Source organism: Psittacula echo (assembly GCF_963264785.1).
Source record: "Psittacula echo genome assembly, chromosome: 5".
NCBI lineage: Eukaryota > Metazoa > Chordata > Aves > Psittaciformes > Psittacidae > Psittacula > Psittacula echo.
The window spans coordinates 22,943,064-22,962,068 of NC_137739.1; the positions used below are offsets into that span (position 1 = coordinate 22,943,064).

Consider the following 19,005-nt stretch of genomic DNA (forward strand, 5'->3'; position numbering starts at 1 on the left):
GTTGGTATTTGGCTCAGGATGTGCATGTCCCTTGACTCGAATTTAATCAGAGGGTGCCTGAGTGCTGTTCTCCAGCACTGTCATCGTTCTCTTGTACAGTGTTCTTTGATGGACAAACCACATACCCTTCCACAGGACATGTCTGTGTTTCAAAAGTATGCTTTAGTGTTATTTTCTGTCTTAATAATATGTCACTAACAGTAATGTAATCATATGGGTGACTCCCAGTGATATCATAATGTGAAATTACAGTTTAGGTAATCTAGTTCTAAAATATACTACTAAGTTACAACTGAAGTGCTTTACACACACATGTACATCAAAGCATTTGTATTAGTGTTGCAGGGAAACAGATTGACACTTCAGTTTCAGTACAACACAGCCAGGAGATGCCTTGATCTAAGCACCAAATTGCTCGTTTGTAACCAATAGGACACACTTTGATGAAGTAAAGAAGAAAAGCTGGAAGTTTAATTCAGAATTAAGTTTTCCAACCTGGCTTTTTCAAACTATTTTTCAAACAAGGATGCTGGGGATGGACTATTCATCAGGGACTGTAGTGACAGGACAAGGGGTAACGGGTTCAAACTTAAACGGGAAGTTTAGATTGGATATAAGGAAGAAATTCTTTACTGTAAGGGTGGTGAGGCACTGGAATGGGTTGCCCAGGGAGGTTGTGAATGCTCCATCCTTGGCGGTGTTCAAGGCCATGTTGGATGAGGCCTTGGGTGGCATGGTTTAGTGTGAGGTGTCCCTGCCCATGGCAGGGGGGTTGGAACTAGATGATCTTAAGGTCCTTCCCAACCCTAACTATTCTATGATTCTGTGATTCTATGATTCTATTTTTTATGACATAAGATACTTGGGAGGTAGTCCTGTATCTATGGGATTGCATCTCCTTCCTGAACGTACAGTCCAGGAAACTCAAGTATGGCCATATCTATCCACATCGGGGTGGGAATCGCAGTGGGAGCCACGGTACCTTTACAATTGTTAGGCTGAGGTGAAAGCTCAGCAAATTTGAGATAGGAAGCTGAACTTTTTTTCCCCCAAAGTATGGTCTGTGGTATTGACATGTATTGCCAGGGTTGGGGTCTTAAAAAATTTTTCTCTGGATAATTACCCCTTTTACAAAGTAAATCTGTGGTCAAGGACACTTTCTCTCTGTCCTTGTCTGCGTAACGACATGCCATGAAATAGCTGCTGTGGATATTTCCAGGGCTGGCAGTGACTGGTAAAGGGATTTCTTTGAATCCTGTCCACTATTTTAATGGCTCTTAATGGAGGAAGCAATTTGAAAAAAAAAAATAAATTTTGAATTAAGAGTCACAGTTACCCTGAAAAATAAATGCAAAAATATTCATTTCTTCCCAGGAAGCCCAGTTCTTACCTCGTGTCTGTGGCATAATTTTAACAGTTTCAAAAGAGGCACTTCTAACTAAAAGCAATAGAAACGAAGGTAAAAATTTAAACTTTGAGAAAGGTTATGAAATATGAAAGCTATTAAAGCAGTTCAGAAGATTCCAGTCTAACCTTAGAAGAGGAGTGCTTAGGCCAAAATCTCTGTTGCAGAGGTCTTTTTAAAAGAAGAATTCTAATAAGGGATGAACCATCACTGCCACCAGCAAGAAGGCAAAGAGTGATTTGCCAGCAGAGCAAGTTTGGGTTGTTTGGCTTTGGAAGGGTGGGAATAATTTTCCCACATGGGAAAACTGGGATAGTCTGAGCAACCAAAAATCAGCCTACCTGGGACAAAGCCTCAGAGTGTCCAACAAAAGGTACTGAATACCTCCGTGTCCCTAGATTGTAGCTTTTTGAGCTCTGCTTTGGACCTGAACTTTTTATTCCATACCAGAAGAAAAAAAAAAAAGATGAGATGGGTGGTAAAGAAAAAGGAAACAGAAAGGTATAAAAATGGCTAAAGATAAAATAAAAAGCAGGCAAGGGCTTATTGTAAAATATATCTCCCTTAAAGTATTGTTAGAAACACTGTTTTCATATCTTTCAAACTGTTTCCTCCATCCAGTGTCTCCCGCTGGACCATTAAAGAGACCAAAAGGGCCCCAGTAGCTTACTTGCCTCCATGGCAGCCAAACAATACTGCCCTGGAGATGATCTAATTCGTCTTCAATTTGCTGAGCAAATGGCCTCACAAGGGTTCTGTGGAGCCCTTCCTTATAGCTGATGTGCTCTTGTTACAGTTGTAATTGCTTCTAGTGCAAAAATGCCACAGCTGAAAACATCCCATCTCAAGAGGGCGCATCTAAAGAGGAGGCCAGTGACAACTGAGCTACAAGCGGAGAGGAAAGTGAGGGAACATGAAATAGGCCTTTAAAATACCTCTGGTGGCCAGGGAGGAGGAGACAGCTGCCTGGAGAAAACCAGTCCGAGGGAGACAGCTGCTCTGTGGCAACTGCAGTACATACAAGAGGAGGAATTTTCCTGCCTGGGGCTATATTAACAGGAGTACAGCCAGGAGACTGAAAACAGTGATTATCCCTTTACTTCAGTACTCACGAGGCCGCATCTGGGTTATTGTTTTATCGTCCCAAAACCATCGGTAACTTGCAGGTTGATCAGCAGAAAGCCTTCAGGATGATCAGCACTGGAGCACTTGCTCTGTGAAGAAGGCTGAAGAATGGGCCTTGTTCAGCCTGGAGAAGACACAGCTTCAAGGGGACTTGATTTCAGCTCCCCAGCACCTTCAGGAAGTTACTGAGGAGAAGGAGCTGGGCTTTTTACAGGAGTGCAGGCGGGGGGAGCAAAAGACAACAGACAAATTGAAAGAAGAGAGGTTTCAACTTTTCCCCATGGGAAAAGCCTGGGGAGGTTGTGTGGTTTCTGTCCTTGGAGGTGTTCAAGATCTGCCTGGATGCAGCTCTGAGCAGACTGGTTTGCCCTCATGGCAGGCCCTGCTGGGTGCAGCAGCTCAGACCAGAGACCTTTTGACACCCCAGCCAGCCCGAGTTAGTTTGGGATTCTGATGAACGATTTAGATTTACAACCCCCTTCAGCACAGTTGTCACTGGTTCCTCTTCACGTAGATGGTCACATCATCACGTGAAAATAGAATTTGTCTTACCCTGTTTTAACGGGAGAGATTCTGGCTGTCTGCTTTTACTTATTATAGTCAGTGACAAGAAATAGGTATTTCTAATGCATGATGCATCTTCTCCTAAGGAGGCATTTGAAGTAAGTGTTCAATGAATTGCAGCCTGAAAGCACCCAACTCTCATTGATGATAAATGGGGACCAGATAACTGTCTGTAAGATGTACATTTAGATGACATTCAAGACATCTGAAGCTGGGTGAGATGTATCTCACTCTCCTAATATTTTTGCTTGAAGGGGTTTTAATGTCTTTTGTGGAAATCAAGATTGTTGTGGGAATATAGGTTACAATTAATTCTCTGTGGCTTACTTGAACTGAATAGGATGAGCAACAGGCAATTGTCATCAGTTGGAAATTCAGACCTTCAGAAATAATTTTAAAACTCAGGAACAGATTTGTCTTTGCTTTAACTAGAGGACAGCAGGATAATGTCGTCCTGCTCCCCTTTTTTCCTTTCTTTTTTTCTTTTTCAAAGGCAAAAGGGCCGCACATACCGTTTGGTATCTGACTGCTAGCCACTGGCACTGTAATAAAATAGATAACTCTTAGTTAAATGTTCACCTTTCCATAGGAAGGAAATGTCATTGAAAGGTAGGTAGCAGTGCACTAGGAATGCAAGTGGTTTATTTTAAGGTCAAAATCAAAGTACCTGAAGAAAAAGGGAGGATTGTGGATTTGACTGATTATGCTCCTGTGAGCTCCTAACATTCCTGTTTTTGCTCAGTAGCGCTGGCTCTTTCCTGCCTGCGCTTCAGAGAGGCAGAGCTGACCAAAGTGAAGGAGGACTGGAAATACTCATTATTCCAATTCCTTCTTGTCTGCATCCCCGTTTCACCTTTCTTGGTACCCTGTGTTTATCAATCCAACAGGATGATTCTGGAGGAGCTGCTGCTTTAAATATGGGCATACATTACTGATTTAAACCAAGTGAAGACAACAGCTTAATGCATTAACTTTTTATCAGCAGCTGAAGTGACAATATTGGATCAAATTATAATTGAAACATACATATGGATGCAGTTCTGGAACAGCTAGGAGCGAGCAGTGATGTGGTCTGAACTCACATTATTTTGATGACTGGAAATTCATGAAGTCAGAGGCTAAATTTTAGTTACTGAAAAATTGAGTTAGTTTTACCAAGAAAACGTCCCGAGGAAGGAAGGACATGGTGAATGACCTCTTCTCTTCTTGAGAGAAAAAATAATAATAAAAAAAAAAAAAGATAGGTATTTTGACTTAAAATTAAAGAAAATCAGGTTTGCATCGAAAAGGCTGGTGAATTTGGCAGTGGTATGTGGTGTAACTGAGGGCTAAGCAATGAAGGCATCTTTTCCCCGTATTTAATAAATTAAAAGGCATTCTGTAAAATTTCTAAGTGGGCACATATTAGGAACCATATGAAACACACATCTTGCCAGTTGCCTTTTCTCTGCTGTATTTCATAATCAGTGTATGTGTAAAAAGCTCATTTTGGAATGCAGATACTTTATATGCAGTTTGGGGTCCCAAGTTCCTGGGCAGTGGCATGCTATTTGCTTTACTACTATTGAGTAGTCATCTATTTTAAAGTGGCCGTTTGCCTAAGCCACTGTCAAGCATCTTTTCTTACTGACTCTCAAGTGATTTAAATTTTACAGAGTGAGATATGTTTGGTGCTTTCATATGGCCCTAAGAACAATTTCCAGTGCCTGTTAACGTGTGTTAGGTCGTGCTTCCTATTGTGGAAAAGCTTCCTCTCCAACCCTTTTCTTGCTCATATCCTCTGATGTTCAAGGCTACACCACCACTGCTGTTGTCCTTCTATATGACATGTCACAGCCATCATATTGTCTGGTGCAGCTCACGTTAACCAATCTTTGATCTGAATCTAATGTGCATGATGGAGACTGTAGTCTTCATAGAAAGATTACATGGTCCTTGTGTGAAAAGGAACATGCCCAGTGCAATTAAGGGGAAAAATCTAAAGGGAACAGTATAAATGCTCTGTTTGCAGTGATTTGTCTTTATTCCTCAAAAGTAGTCTGCCTCCTACATGCGTAAATACACATAGGACAGGTTTTTTTGAGAGGTGCCCACTTTTTTGAATACTTACTGTTGTGATGTCCTGTGTGCCACAGATCAAACTCATTTCACTCATAATGAAGCTCTGAAGTGGGGACGCTGCATACAGATATATGCACATATAAAAACTCTCTGTAAACTGACAACATTGTGTATGTTCATTCATTAATCTGCATACCATCTGAAGTATACACTGATGAGTTATTAAAGATTTCTGTAGAGTTTGCTTATAAATAAACAGAAGTGCAGAGCAACTTTTCAAGATCAAACACAGGGGCAATAGTAGCACCAGTGTTAAATCTCAGGTAGTTATTGCTTGTAATCCTCAATTTACAATTCTGGCCAGATTCACTGAGTCCTAGGAACCACTCAAACCCTCTAAGCACTAATATTTAGCTCATGCAGCTGTCTGAGATTCTACAAAGCTCAAAATGATCCTTGTAGTACAATAAAAGCTAGTTTTGGATGCCAGCTTTTGCAGAATAGTTACATAGGTGAGTGCATTTTAAGGGAGTAAATTATGTTGTGGTATTCAAATAGCAAAAGCAACTATTATGAGAAACTCCTACCTTTGGAAATGCTGTTGAAAATCAATTACATTCAACTTGGGTATAATAAAACTTAGTTAATTCAAAGAAAAGGGGGGCACAAAACCAATTTGGATAAGTATGTGTTTTTAATGAGTGGAGGTATTATTCATTCATGCAATAAGCAGTCATGACGGTATTTTCATCCTGAATTTGCAAAACCCTTTCACATAATCAACTAAAACCAGGGCGGTTTATATATTTACTTTTTTTCAAAGTATTATAATATGACCTAATACTTGGGAAGTATTTTGAGATCACAGGATGACAGATAGTATGGAAGTGCAATGCATTTATTAGTATTAACAGTTGATGAGTTCCCTGGCTTTTCTTTCAGGATTTTCCTCTTATTTCAGTTGCACATTTTTAATTGCTTAGTGAAATGATGTAGTCGTATCTCAGAGTTGGTTTAATTGGAATTATTGATGTCTGAAACAGCACCCAGGCTGGGAAAACTGGGCTGTGATCAAAGCCTGCAAGTAATGGTTTAGTGAAGTTGAGAATTCAAACTCTAATTAAAAAATGAAAGAGGGAGCGTGGCTTTCAAAGTGCTTGTTTTCTGCTAAGGAAACAGTCACTTCTCATTTATTTAGAAATACTTATTGCAGTATTTAAAAAGAAGGGTAACAGTAATGACTGAAGCTTGCAATCCTGAGAATCTGTTGATTTTTTCACCTGCAGCACTGTTCTTTCATACCTGCTGGTGTACTGTATTCTGCTTAGTTATATAAGCTGCATGTGGAAAAGGGAATTCATTTTCAGATGGGCTTCAATATTTGTGAATATTTCATTTTTTGTAATGGAAACCAAGAATTTTGAATCTTCGAGGGGCTAGTTTCTTTAGCTTGACTGAAAGCACAGGTCAATGTTTGCAATTTTTAAATGTGTTCTTTAGAACAATAGGTTTAATATTTAAATTAATTCTGATCTGAGTGAGTTTCACCTTCTGAAAGTCCGTATCTTGGCTCATTGATGTCTGAGGATGCACAGGACAGTTGTGGAGCATCTCTAGTCAGGTGGGATGAATCCTTACCTTTATTCTGAACGTTTCAGTGGGATGTTTGGGCTGCTGTTTGTTTACCAAATTCTTATAGATCTTTTACAGCATTTTGACTTGTAATTTTGTGCAGTGGAATACGGTGCTGCCCAAGTTACCTGGGAAAGCACACTTTGTTCACATATATCAGACTGACTGGGTTGTGCATGGGAAATCACAGGAGCAAACTGCTTTTTATGGCTGTGCACATGACGTGATGGGGTTAGGAACCTGGGTGAACTTAACTGCACTGGAGGGTCGAGTAACAGATGGAAGATACTGGGTCCGGAGGAAGTTCAAGCAGACCAAAACAGAGATGGCTTTTACTTGCATTATGAAAAAAAGGAGATAGGCCAAGTGATGCAGGAGTGTTATTTTCTCTTCTTAACAATCATTTTTCTGTGTAGTTGATATCTTTTTGTGTTGGGTGTTTTTGTGTGCTTGTCTCATTATCAGAAATAAATATATGTATTCCCAGGGATATGAGGATCTTCCATTGAATGAGAGCAGTTGCAATCCAGCATGCTGTGTGGAAGACCCACCACAGATTTCATCCTCTTTGTGAAACCCTTCATATATTCTCCAAAAGAATTAATTTTTACCATTTGCACGGTGTTGATCAGCACTTCCTGAACCATTTTCATCCCTAATGAAGGCTGCAGAGAGCTTTGCATCATTCCGCTTGTGCTCTCAAGAGCTCTTTTTACACTGCTTGTTTCAGGCTTTGCTTCCTTGGGAGGGTTTATTACTGTATGAATGAAAATGCTTTTCTGAAGCTGTTAATCATTGCAGGATTTAAAAAGAGTAATTGAGAATATTTCTCATTATTATTAAACTCTCAGGGGTGCCATAGGGCCATGCACAATCTCATAATCGAAACTAGCAATTTGCCTTTGCTTCTTGTGCCCTTTGGCTCAGTGGTACACATGTGAATTTTAAGGAGAATGGCCAACATTCCCCCACCCCAGCCGTAGGAAAGAAAATGTACTTTTTATCATTTTCTCATCAGCTGCTGCCTCCTGTTAGCAGTGAGATTGGTTTGACAAGTGTTATTTTGTCTGTACTGTATTTGGTTATGGAAGGGCACAAACTAATCAAAAGAACTTCCTAATGTTGTGAACTCTTGGGCTGCAATGTAATCTTCCCAATGAAGTGGAGGGGGACTCATCATGTGAACCAGTTTGAAATTGGTTGAGGCAAATCACCGAACAGTGTATGGTAGGGAGCATTTATTCTCTGTCACAGGGTGTGCTAGATAAGGGTAATAGGCTATTTCTATGACTCTTTGATGTTGAACTTGAGCATTTCAGGTGCTAGGTAGAGTGATATATTGGTTATGCACTGTACCTAAAGATTGTGCTTGAAGTAGCCTGCTAACATTGGATAATAGTGATAAGGCTCATCAGCGAAGCTTTTATACCTAGAGCCAGTGTCACCAGAATGATTCTTTCTGTGCAATGCACTGAATTGCATACAGTTAGGATGTTGGGTAGAGAATGCTGTTTGTCAGTGTCCAGTTTTATAAGAGGTTACGTTGATCTTTTGTAGCTCTGATGAACCAATTTTCAGCCTGCATCCAGTTTACTTCAGCAGTTTTCTTTGGAGTGAGCATTCCTTCCAAGACAGGATCAGAGAGCATCACAACAGCTGAGGCTGGAAGGGACCACTGAGAGGTCGTCTAGCCCAACCCTGCTGCTCAGGCAGGGCCACACAGAGCCAGTTGCCCAGGACCATGTCCAGATGGTTTTTCAATATCTCCAAGGATGGAGATTCCACCACTTCTCTGGGCAACCTGTGCACTTGGTCACTCTTGCAATAAAAGTGCTTCCTGATGTTCAGACTGAAACCCTCCTGTGTTTCAGTCTGTGCTTCAGTCTGTGCTCATTGCCTCTGGTCCTGTCACTGGGCTCCATTGAAAAGAGCCTCGCTCTGTCCTCTTTGCACCCTCCCTGCACATATTTATATGCATTGATAAGAGCGCCCTGAGCTTTCGCCTCTCCAGGCTGAACACTCCCAAATCTCTCAGCTTTTCTTCATGTGACATGCTCCAGACTCTTAATCATTCTTGCGCCCTTCAGTGAAGTCTTTTCAGTATGAGCATCTCTCTCTTGGACTGAGAAGACCAGAACTGAACCCAGCATTCCACATGTGGCCTCACCAGTGCTGAGCAGAGGGGAAAGATCACTTACCTCGACCTGCTGGCAATAGTTTGTCTCATGCAGCTGAAGATACCATTCGCCTTCTTTGCAGTAGGGCCATCTTGCTGGTTCGTGTTCAATTCAGTGTCCACCAGCACCCCCAGCTCCTTTTTTGCCAAGCTGCTTTCTAGCTGGCTGCCCTCCATCAACTCTTTTGTTTTAACATAAATTGCTATTAGGTAGTTCTTCTTAAATGTTGTGATACTGGAATGTGCAGCATGCCAAAATCAATTGTCAAAAATGTTTTTTATTCTCATTGATATATTAATCTGTTTATCAGATATTTAATGTATTTTTCCACACAGATTTCCTGAAATGTAATTCTGCAATCTGTAATATGCTTTTAGTATGGTCTTACCAGGCATTGTAAATTAAATGAATCTGAATTTACAGCAGTTATGCTTTGAACTGGCTTAAAGCAGCTTTATGCATGAAAGTCCTGTTCTGTTTGGGATATATTTGAACTTTTTTCTTTTCCTTTAAATCTACATAATCCTAGCTCTGTAGAAGTGTACCTGTATGTTCTGAGGGCTTCACTGATTCCTGCCTATTGACACGACAGACCTCTCCTGTTGATCTTGTTCTCTCATTTTATTCTAGTATGAGTATCTAATATGCTGAATGGCTTCTTATGTATAATATATGCAGATACAACTCCAGTATCACAATTTAATTCAATTAGTAATCAGGGATAAAGATACTGAAGATACTTCAAAAATAAAGCCCATGTTCATAGGTCTTGAGAGGAGTGAAGGTTGGCCTTGCCCATACCTGGTTATTTAAGAACATCTATATAGGAAGTAGAAAAATGGTAGCCTAAATGATAGGATGGTGAGCTGGAATTTCAAAATTGAGGAGCTTTTCACACACTGGCTTTGGGCAACTTTGGACATTTGGCTGCATGTGTCTGCCTTAGTTATCTTACTTGTAAATTGCACATGATATCTCTCTAATCTACTGTAGAAAACAATATAAACAAACAAACACCACCTTACCAGTGGTCTGCTGTTGACTTTCTGTATAGAAATGCTACCAGAGTGATTTACATGTGTCACCTTTAGCATGGAGACTATTTATACCTAAATAGGTAGGAAAATAGTCAATTCAGGGTTCTGACAAAGCACTCTGGTACATTTAGAAAGAACATAATGTCAAAAGAGTATGAAACGAGCATTGCTGGAGAACTGGGGGGATATTGCCAGCAGGTACAAGGTACTAGTAGCCAATGAGCTGAACTTTTGTCTTGAATTGTAAGTCATCGGTCCAGCAACAGCAGGAGCTGGCAAACCAAAACCTCCCTCCAAGTCAGCTCCATCAAGCATGACAGCAGTATTCTTCCAAAGCATGGGAAGAGTCAAAATAAAGTGTCAGGGTGAAGTGATTCGAGAGACACGCAGACTGTAAGCCTCAAATTGGCAGAAAGTCTCTGTCTCAGTTTGAAACTTAACCTACTAATTGTGAAGTTGGTCTGTCTGTTTCTGACTTGTGGAGTGATAATTAAAATCCTCTTTGCAACAGAAACTCAAACGCAACACTAAATATGACATAATTCTTCACCCTGTGTAGTTTATTCCTGCCGATGTTTCTCACTGAGGAGTCTGGCTGCAGTTCTGATTTCCTACATCACCCATCAAGCTTTAAATATGAGAATAAAACCCTTTTGTTTCAGCTTCAATTGTGAAGTGACATTTATTGGAACCATCCAGGACCTTTAGGCTGCATATTCCAAGTGTGCTGTGTATTTAGGATATAAATACACGAATATGAGGGTGTGAGAGAGATGGGCACTAAACTGACAAAAACATCATCTTGGAGTGTGTATTAAAAATGAATTTCAGTAAATTAGATGTTATAAATTGAAAGAATTAATCTTAAAAATTGCTGGTACAACTAGGCTGTGTTATTATTCTGATACCAATTTAGTTCCATTTATTCTTGTTAAACTCATAATTCTAAATTTGCACATGAGTTTCAGATGATTAAAAATCTTGGTAACACCAACCAGAATTACACAATAAAGCATGTTACAGCTGTTCTTTAATTATAATGTGTGGTGGGCACACCTTTCATCCCTGAAAGCCATTTAGTGCCATTAAAAATGTTGTGTGGGTTTGATTATTCATGAATTTAAGTTGTATTCACTATCTCAACACATTTAAAGTTTCATGGTTTACTGCTCTGTCCTCAAAGTAGAAAAATGGACCTAAGCCTGTAGCATTTTTTCAAGCCAAACTCTTCCTGCCTGAGAAGGAATTGCAAGGCCAATATAAATATAATGCAATTAAAATCTGTCTGTGATAACAGCCGTGACTGCTGAGGAGAGAGGAGTATGTTATTTGGTGCTGATTGTTTGCCCAAAATCTCCTAATGAGTTAAAATGGAAGTAATTAATAAGAGGCCAAATGTCAAGGGAAAATTTCCTGAGCAAGTATTCCAAAGCCTGTTGTTGGGTTCAGTCAGAGAGAGGGGGAATCTGTATCACACTTAAAGCTCTGAGGCAAGGAAGGGATGATTAGAAATGTCACTAGATAGGGCTTAGGCAGATGGCGTTCCTATCTTTTCTGGTTTTAGTATCTCCGTAGTCTTAAGAACAAACTGGCCCCACAAGCAAGAGTTATGAGTCATTATTCATAGGTAACTAAGTTATATGCTTATCTGTGTACTTCTAAGTCACCATTTGTTTCATAGCTCAGTGGCTGTACTGTTGTCATATCACTGGTATTTCCAGGCGTGCTGGGTTGTAGACCCAGAGTGTTGTAGCCTCTTCTACTTCACACTGGGCAAATCCGGCAGATCTTGCAGGCAGCCAGTGTCTACGGATTTGTGCTTTTGTTCTGTATGTTCACAAATAAATGCAGGCCCTTCTTTATAACCATAGCCAACTGTCAAAGCTAATGTAGAGATCTGCTTGTATAGCCAGTAGAAGAATTAATAATAAAGGATCAAATTCAGCCTTTATATCAGTTTATGTAAAACAGTAGAATTATTATTCAGTGACATGAACTGAATTTGGCATAAAGAGAGACAGGGGAAGGTTTTTCTTTTAAAGAGAGAATTTTTCATCTCTGCTCATCCAAAGTAGTTGTCTTTGCTTTCAGGGTTTATTTGAAGTAGTCAAATGACTCCTTTGCAGCAGAGAAGCTGTTTGCGCGGTGCTGTCAGTGACAACCCTTTCTTGCTATTTCTGTCTTGTGGAAGTGAGGCTCATGAGAGAACAGGAGATGGGAAGAGGTTGTACTTTACATGTAACTTGTGCCTCGGTTGGCAGGCTGAATTTTTCTGGTGGTTTTACGTTGAAGAAAAATCCTCCAATGTGGAAACCAAAGCTGTGATGCCCTGGAACTACTAGAGTTAACTGTCAGGGTATGATTTTAATCCAGGAAGCTTAAGGCTGGGTGCTTCTTTCTTGTTAGTACAAGCTTTCCCTGCTTATAGGTCTCCTGATCAACAGATAACTAAAGATAAGGATCTAATATTTTTTCTCTTGAAAAAGAGCACAGTGAGGGTTTGATGAACAGACACTCCTATAATAAAACTGTCTCACTGAAGCTGTCGATTGCCAGCAATTACGTGACACTGAACTGTTTTTCTTTCACTATTATCACACAGTGACTTAAATGTGATGAGGCATTAGAAGAGATTAAATTATTTTAATTTTCCTTTTTCACTGGATTCTGAAGCCATTGTGTTTTATTTTGAGGTAAATTATCCTATTTATTTTGTCTGCATAAATACCTTTATGAATAATGCAAGAAACTGGGATGCTAAAAGTAAAAATTACAGACCTGTCCTTGAAGGACAGGATTAACATCCTGTAATAACTTATTCAAAACCAACTGGTGCCTTTACAACTCCAAATATGCCGTTTCTGGGCTTTTGCAAAGCCATAGTAGTGGAGCTTTTGCAGATAATAGTTCTGTACTAATGACAGTCACATAGCTGAGCAGGGTAAAAGCAGGCAATGGGAACGGGCTGTACTGGATGTCCTTTTGCATGGACCTTGCAAGAAGGCTTGAATGGGAAAAACCTGCTAAAACAGGTCCATGGGGGTAAGAACAGCAATGTCTTATGTTGAATTGCAACTAGAAGTGACAGATATTACACTTAATGCAAAGATAGTGCAGATATTTACCTGAAGACTACAGAGGCACATTAAGGTTATGGAAAATTGTCAGTTCCCAAAGAAATACTAACCTGCCTGTTCCACTTTAGACTGTCTAGCTATTAATGCTGGTATACAGAAAGCCCACACAAATTTGGCAATTGGTAATGTGTTTTCACTGACTGTGAGCAGGGCTTAGCCTTGTGGGAGAACAAGGTGAAGAAGATGTACATGTACAGACCAAGGCTCCTCCATCCATGGCAAGATGCTGTGAGAGGGCAGAGCCTGGAGCCCTGACAGCCATGTGCTTGCTTGAGCATTGAGGGGGAACAAGACCTAAAGCATGGGGATACAGACAGAAAATTTTCTGAACAGTTTTTTCTGTGCTCCTTTGAAGAATGATGATGATTTTTATGCTGCTTTCACTCTCGGGTCAGAGGTATATGCTTTCATTTCAGCTTAACATAACGTTATGGAGAAAGTATATATATAGTGTGTTCAGGTAAGCACCTGCACCCATAAAACACACAAATAGTACATATATAGCTCAAATTCTATAGCAAAACCCCAAACAGACAGGAAGATACCAATCCTGAGGCATGTATGCAAATATAGTGCTAGGATCTAAAACTGGAAAAGCCAAGATGAAGAAAGATGAATTGATTCCATTATATATAGCAACATCTTCCTATGCAGAAAAAAATCCTCAAAAAGATGTTTTCAAAAGCCATGGTATGTCCAGATGGAAATGATGTATTAAGTGTACTAAGTAATGTTGCGGTGTCTGACAAACTATTTTATAAAGCTGTTATTTGCAGTTCCCTCTTGGTATTAAGAGCACCTTAAATGCTTCTGAATTTCTAAAACAAATCCGTAATGTTTTCCTATACTTGCAGAGATATGTTTATACATATGCTGCAAATAATGCACAGCATCACAGAAGCTTACAGACCTAGTCATAATATTTTCTCCCCTTTTAGTGTTTATGTACATCATTTTAAGCACCGGAATAAGAAACTGTGAGGTATTAGACAAGTGGAGAAGCCACTAATGGTTTTCCCTGTTTCATGCTCTTCATGCATATTGTATTACATGGTGCTTCTAAAGACTTGTGCCAAAGAAATACTAGCTTGATGCAGAAGCAGCGAGCGTTGCTTCCCCCTTCTCTTCCCTGCACCATCAGACCAGCACACGCACGCGCGCACACACACACACACACACACACACACTCACACACACACGGATGCAGGAGGAGGCTGGGCTGTGGAGCACAAAGGTGCTCTGGTTTTAACCTGGAGAGGAGCAGGGCACCTCCTGTAAGCTGGGAATGGCTCTGGGGGAGGAGAGCAGGTAGTAGGGAGAAGCTTGAAGTGGTTTTTGCTTGTTGCTTCTGTATCAGTAGTGTCTCCCATGCCAGATCTTCCCAAAGCAGCCTGCACAGCACCTGCTTTTCCTTTGCCCTCTGCCCGGCATGGCCAGTGCAGTGCTGGTGTAACTCCATTGGCTTGAGGAAGTCAAGGAAGTAAAGGAAGAACCTCTGCAATTGAAAGCAAGTCCCATTTTTACAGCTCTGCTGGTTTAAGAAGTTGGTTTGTGTTTCCCTAAACATCAGTGGACATAAACTATAGAGGGGTACAGTACTGTCACAATCAAGTTGTCTAGCCTTGAAATAGTACTGTGTGTTACTTTATTCTTCTGACATAATCGCAAGAGACTTTAACTGATGCTGCTCTTCTTCCACTGAGTAAACTGCTTCATAGTTTTGGTATCCTGGCAGACAGGATGTCTGAAAAGTAGTTACCAGTCAATTAGCATCGTATACCAGGAGCTTAAATCAAATACACTTTCCAAAGGGCTTAAGTTTAGAAATGAACTGTAAGAAAACACTATTGATTTTGTAAATTAAAAATGCAGAATTGAATGGATAGAGGTCCAGTACAGAGCTGACCCAAGGAAGCAATCTTTAAACAGGAATATTCTCTAATTCAACACTGGGGAAGTAAAGAAAACAAGAAGAAGGATTCATTTTCAGTTGACCTGCAATAGCAAAGTCATTCACTTTCCAAATAGGATTAAACTTGTTCCTTCAGCCATGACGTGTGAAAAGATCATGGTTATAAATTCTGTTTGCCGTAATGAATTGAAAGTGTCTGAGTTTGTAAGCAGCACTTGTTGATGGACAGCTAGATTTGAGCAGAGTTTTAACACTGAAATTAGCTTCCACTAAACAAAAAGTACAGAAAAGGTGGCAGCAGTGACAGACTTAAAAGCATAAAAAATACCTTTATTGTTAGATGGAAGCTGAGTACAGCTAGAAATAAATAGTGGTTATAGCCCTGTTATGTAGATAACTTGCCTCATTCCTGAGTGAGGGTGAGCATAAAACTGGAAAACAGCATTTCTTTAGGTTTCTCAGCCATATTTCAACAAGAATAAATATTGTTACATAAATGAGGAAAAATCGAGCTTTTCTGTGGTATTGCTTTTAACATGTAAGAAAATGGAATTGAAGGAGACTTCACTGGAATCAATTTCAACATACATCAACGTGTCTCCAACCTTGAATGCTCCATCCCTGGCGGTGTTCAAGGCCAGGTTGGATGAGGCCTTGGGTGGCATGGTTTAGTGTGAGGTGTTCCTGCCCATGGCAGGGGGGTTGGAACTAGATGATCTTAAGGTCCTTTCCAACCCTAACTATCCTATGATCCTATGACTCCACTGCTGTCCATGAAACCACATTGGTGTATTTTGTAAATTGAGATAAAAGCTGTGCTTTGGAGTTACTTAATAACCTGAACTCAGTCTTGCGTCAGGATCGTGAAATGTTTGATGCTTGCAGAACTCAGTGCAGTTTAGAAATCTATTTTGCCCAAATTTATCCATTTGGTGAACACAGTTTGAGGCATACTTTTAATGTGCTAATTGCCAAGAACAAAATCTCAATGGCTGAAAAAGGGCTAATGCTTGTGACTAATGTGAGATTCATGTTCATTGATAAGGTACCCAGCTGAACACTGTCCAAGATTTAGAGTAAATAAATATTAGCAAAATATAGTGTGAGCTAAACAGAGGAATGAAAATATAATAGCTTCTTAAATTACCACAAGGTTAACATATAATTAGTTTGCTAATTTAATTACAAACCTACAAATGGCCTGAAAAATGCTCAAAGGGGAGAAGCAGGCAGGTGCCAGCAGGGATTAGCCAGGGTTACTGGTAATTATGAGGTCTCTTAACTGTGTTAGAGATGTTTAAAAACCTCCTTTATAAACCCAGCACGTGTTGAAACTCAGCAGGTTCTCATCTTGCTACACCTTTCCCTTGCTGCAGAATTGCTGTCATTTATCTCACTCTTTTCCAGCTCCATGTCCTATTGCAGCTGGAATGTGGGCTGCTTTTTCTGCCTGCATCCTGCTGTTCTACATGTATGAGGTGCTTATTTTGATCACATAAACAAAAGAGATTAAGTCTTGTTTGCAAAGTGCTCTGAGCACCTGAAGCGCCGGAAAGCTGCCAATATCAGAATCAGAAACATAAATCCTGGAAAAAATGCTTTTTCTTTCCCAGGTGTCCTGGGACTGGCAGTTTGTAAAGCAGGAATATTGCTGAAACTGCCTTTTGAGTGGCGAACCTGCTCTGCAGTGCTCTACATGCACAGATAAATGTAACATCTGGATTAAAAAAAACCCCAACCAAACAGAGAACAAAAAAAAAACCCTGCCTGTTTGCTGTGTATTTTAAACAAATTCTGGTGTAAACAAGTGTCTTGTGAGTATCAGATTCCATGATATATTGTTGTTCTTTTGTATTGTTGTTATTATGTGAGTTATGTTTTACATGCCTGTTGTTTGGAACTGTAATAAACCTTGATCCGTCTATTAAAGAAAGACTTAAAAAGAAAAAACAACAAGTACAAAGTAAAGTAAAGTAAATAAAAACCAAACCTAAAGCATTGGTGTCAAAGGAAATTAATTTCCTGGCTGGCTTGTGTTTTTCTCTGAGGCAGATATTGATGAGTGTGCAGAGGGGATCATTGAGTGTCACAACCATTCACGCTGTGTTAACCTCCCAGGGTGGTACCACTGTGAGTGCAGAAGCGGTTTCCATGACAATGGAAGCTACTCTCTATCTGGGGAGACCTGTGTTGGTAAGCAATGATCAGCAGAGTGCTTTCTTTCTTACCTCTTTCTGCATGGTGTTACAGAGTGACTATTGAGACACTGTCCTGAGCAGTTTTCCTCTGTTTAAGGCTGAAACGAGAATGCAAGCAAGCGTGTCTGTGTTTGTCAGCACCCCTGGCCATGTAGTGGGGGTCGTCATTTGAGCTGCATCATGGCTTTGAGTGGTTATTACAGGAAGGAGACAGTGGGAGAGCAAAAGTGTGACTTAACTGCGCTTCACCATTTATCCTCATGAGTTGCTGTAAAACCTGAAGTGAAAGTAGGCTTTCTGGGAAGCATCGTAGGCCACAAGAGGGGAAGAGCTGGTTTTCCATTTGCCGAGTTCAGCAGAGCAATACGAGAACACATTTGGGGTGTGTCTGAGTTGCTTTGATTTGTTTGTTTTCCATGGTTTGGCATCTTCATCATTTTCTTCTAGAATTATGCAAATGGCATCAAGCTCTTTATGCATCAGATTTGCAGAATAAGGCCCTAGGAGCATGAAGGGAGAGAAATTTGTAAAGGGTGCAGAAGAGTTTGTCGGTTGTTTTTGTAGGAGGAGGAAGGATGTTCCACTGCTAACCATACTGACAAATAAATTTCAAATCCTGATGTTTAGTGTAAAGTGGAACTAAGAGCTGGTTAAGATGACAGACAGATAACACTACACATTCTAGCTAAAGCTCAGGTTCTTGAACACTGGCTTCCATCATATTACAGAGCTCATTTGCATGCGGAGCATTTAGAGTCAGGGCTAGTGTCATTCACTCAATTTCAGATAGAGGAGGGTTCATCTGCTTAGCAACAGCATTTTGTCCTGGTATGTTTTACAGACTGTATATTGAAATCCTAGAGGTGGATTTGGGCCATTGCTCTTTGGTGTGTTTTGAAATGCTGCTTCTTCCTCCCTGAAAGAGGAGAATATTAAACAGGTATACAATATTATTGGAGAATAATAAATAGGAGAAGAAGAAAAAACATTAAACCCTCCCCCAAATAATAATAATAATAACAACAATAACAATCATAATATAAAATCATAATAACAACAACAACATATGAAAATCATAAGGCAGTGGGAGGAAGCACTCAGCTCTCACAGGTTGCCCAAAGCCCCGGCAGCTGGGTTCTTCTGCTGGGTGCATTTATGTATCTATTGGTTACCCCCTTTCTCTCTGTTTATGTGTAGGTGTCTTGGAGCTGAGTCGCTGCTTGCAGTGTCTCTGCAGTGCTTGAACAACCTTTAAAAATGACATCTATTTGGGAAGTGTTGGAATACCTCAGTGCTTCTCAAAGCTTTATTCTCATTGACTAGGAGAAAACAGTGGTGTTTGTCACCTGGCAAGGAACAAATGTGTAAATCAACAGATGTGGAGGGAAGGTCATAATATTGCACCAGAGTTTAGGTCATAAGGATGTATGACTTAGCCAGGCCACTTTGAGCTTGGGAAAATGCTTTTATTGTTCACAGTATCAACCAAAGGCAGCTTTGGAAAGGAAATATACTTCTCTGGTCATACTTTTATAAAAGATGTCATCTTCATAAGGTGGTGGTGAGCAGGCTCAAATTAAGGGAATGTCTAATTTCCAGCAGTAGCATTTTTATGAGGCACTGGCCTTTCACAATATCTTTTTAAGAACACTGCTTGCAGACAAAAGACAATTGCTGTACTAAGGTGCTAGCAAAGCTTGCTTGGCAATTAAAACATGGAGCTGGAGTTGCTGGGTTGGCTTTTTTTTTGTTGTTGT

The 19,005-nt window shown here is 40.2% G+C and overlaps 1 protein-coding gene across 1 annotated transcript in view; it reads left to right on the top strand.

Annotated features, from left to right (window-relative positions):
• The window catches only part of NELL1 (neural EGFL like 1), a gene marked incomplete at both ends in the record, with an annotated part of 311,518 nt that overhangs the window by 276,128 nt on the left and 16,385 nt on the right, over positions 1-19,005 (top strand). Inside the window, one exon of the mRNA XM_080619121.1 lies at positions 17,103-17,243. Within this exon, the coding sequence (XP_080475247.1) occupies positions 17,103-17,243 (141 nt within the window). The remainder of the gene's footprint in view (positions 1-17,102; positions 17,244-19,005) is intronic.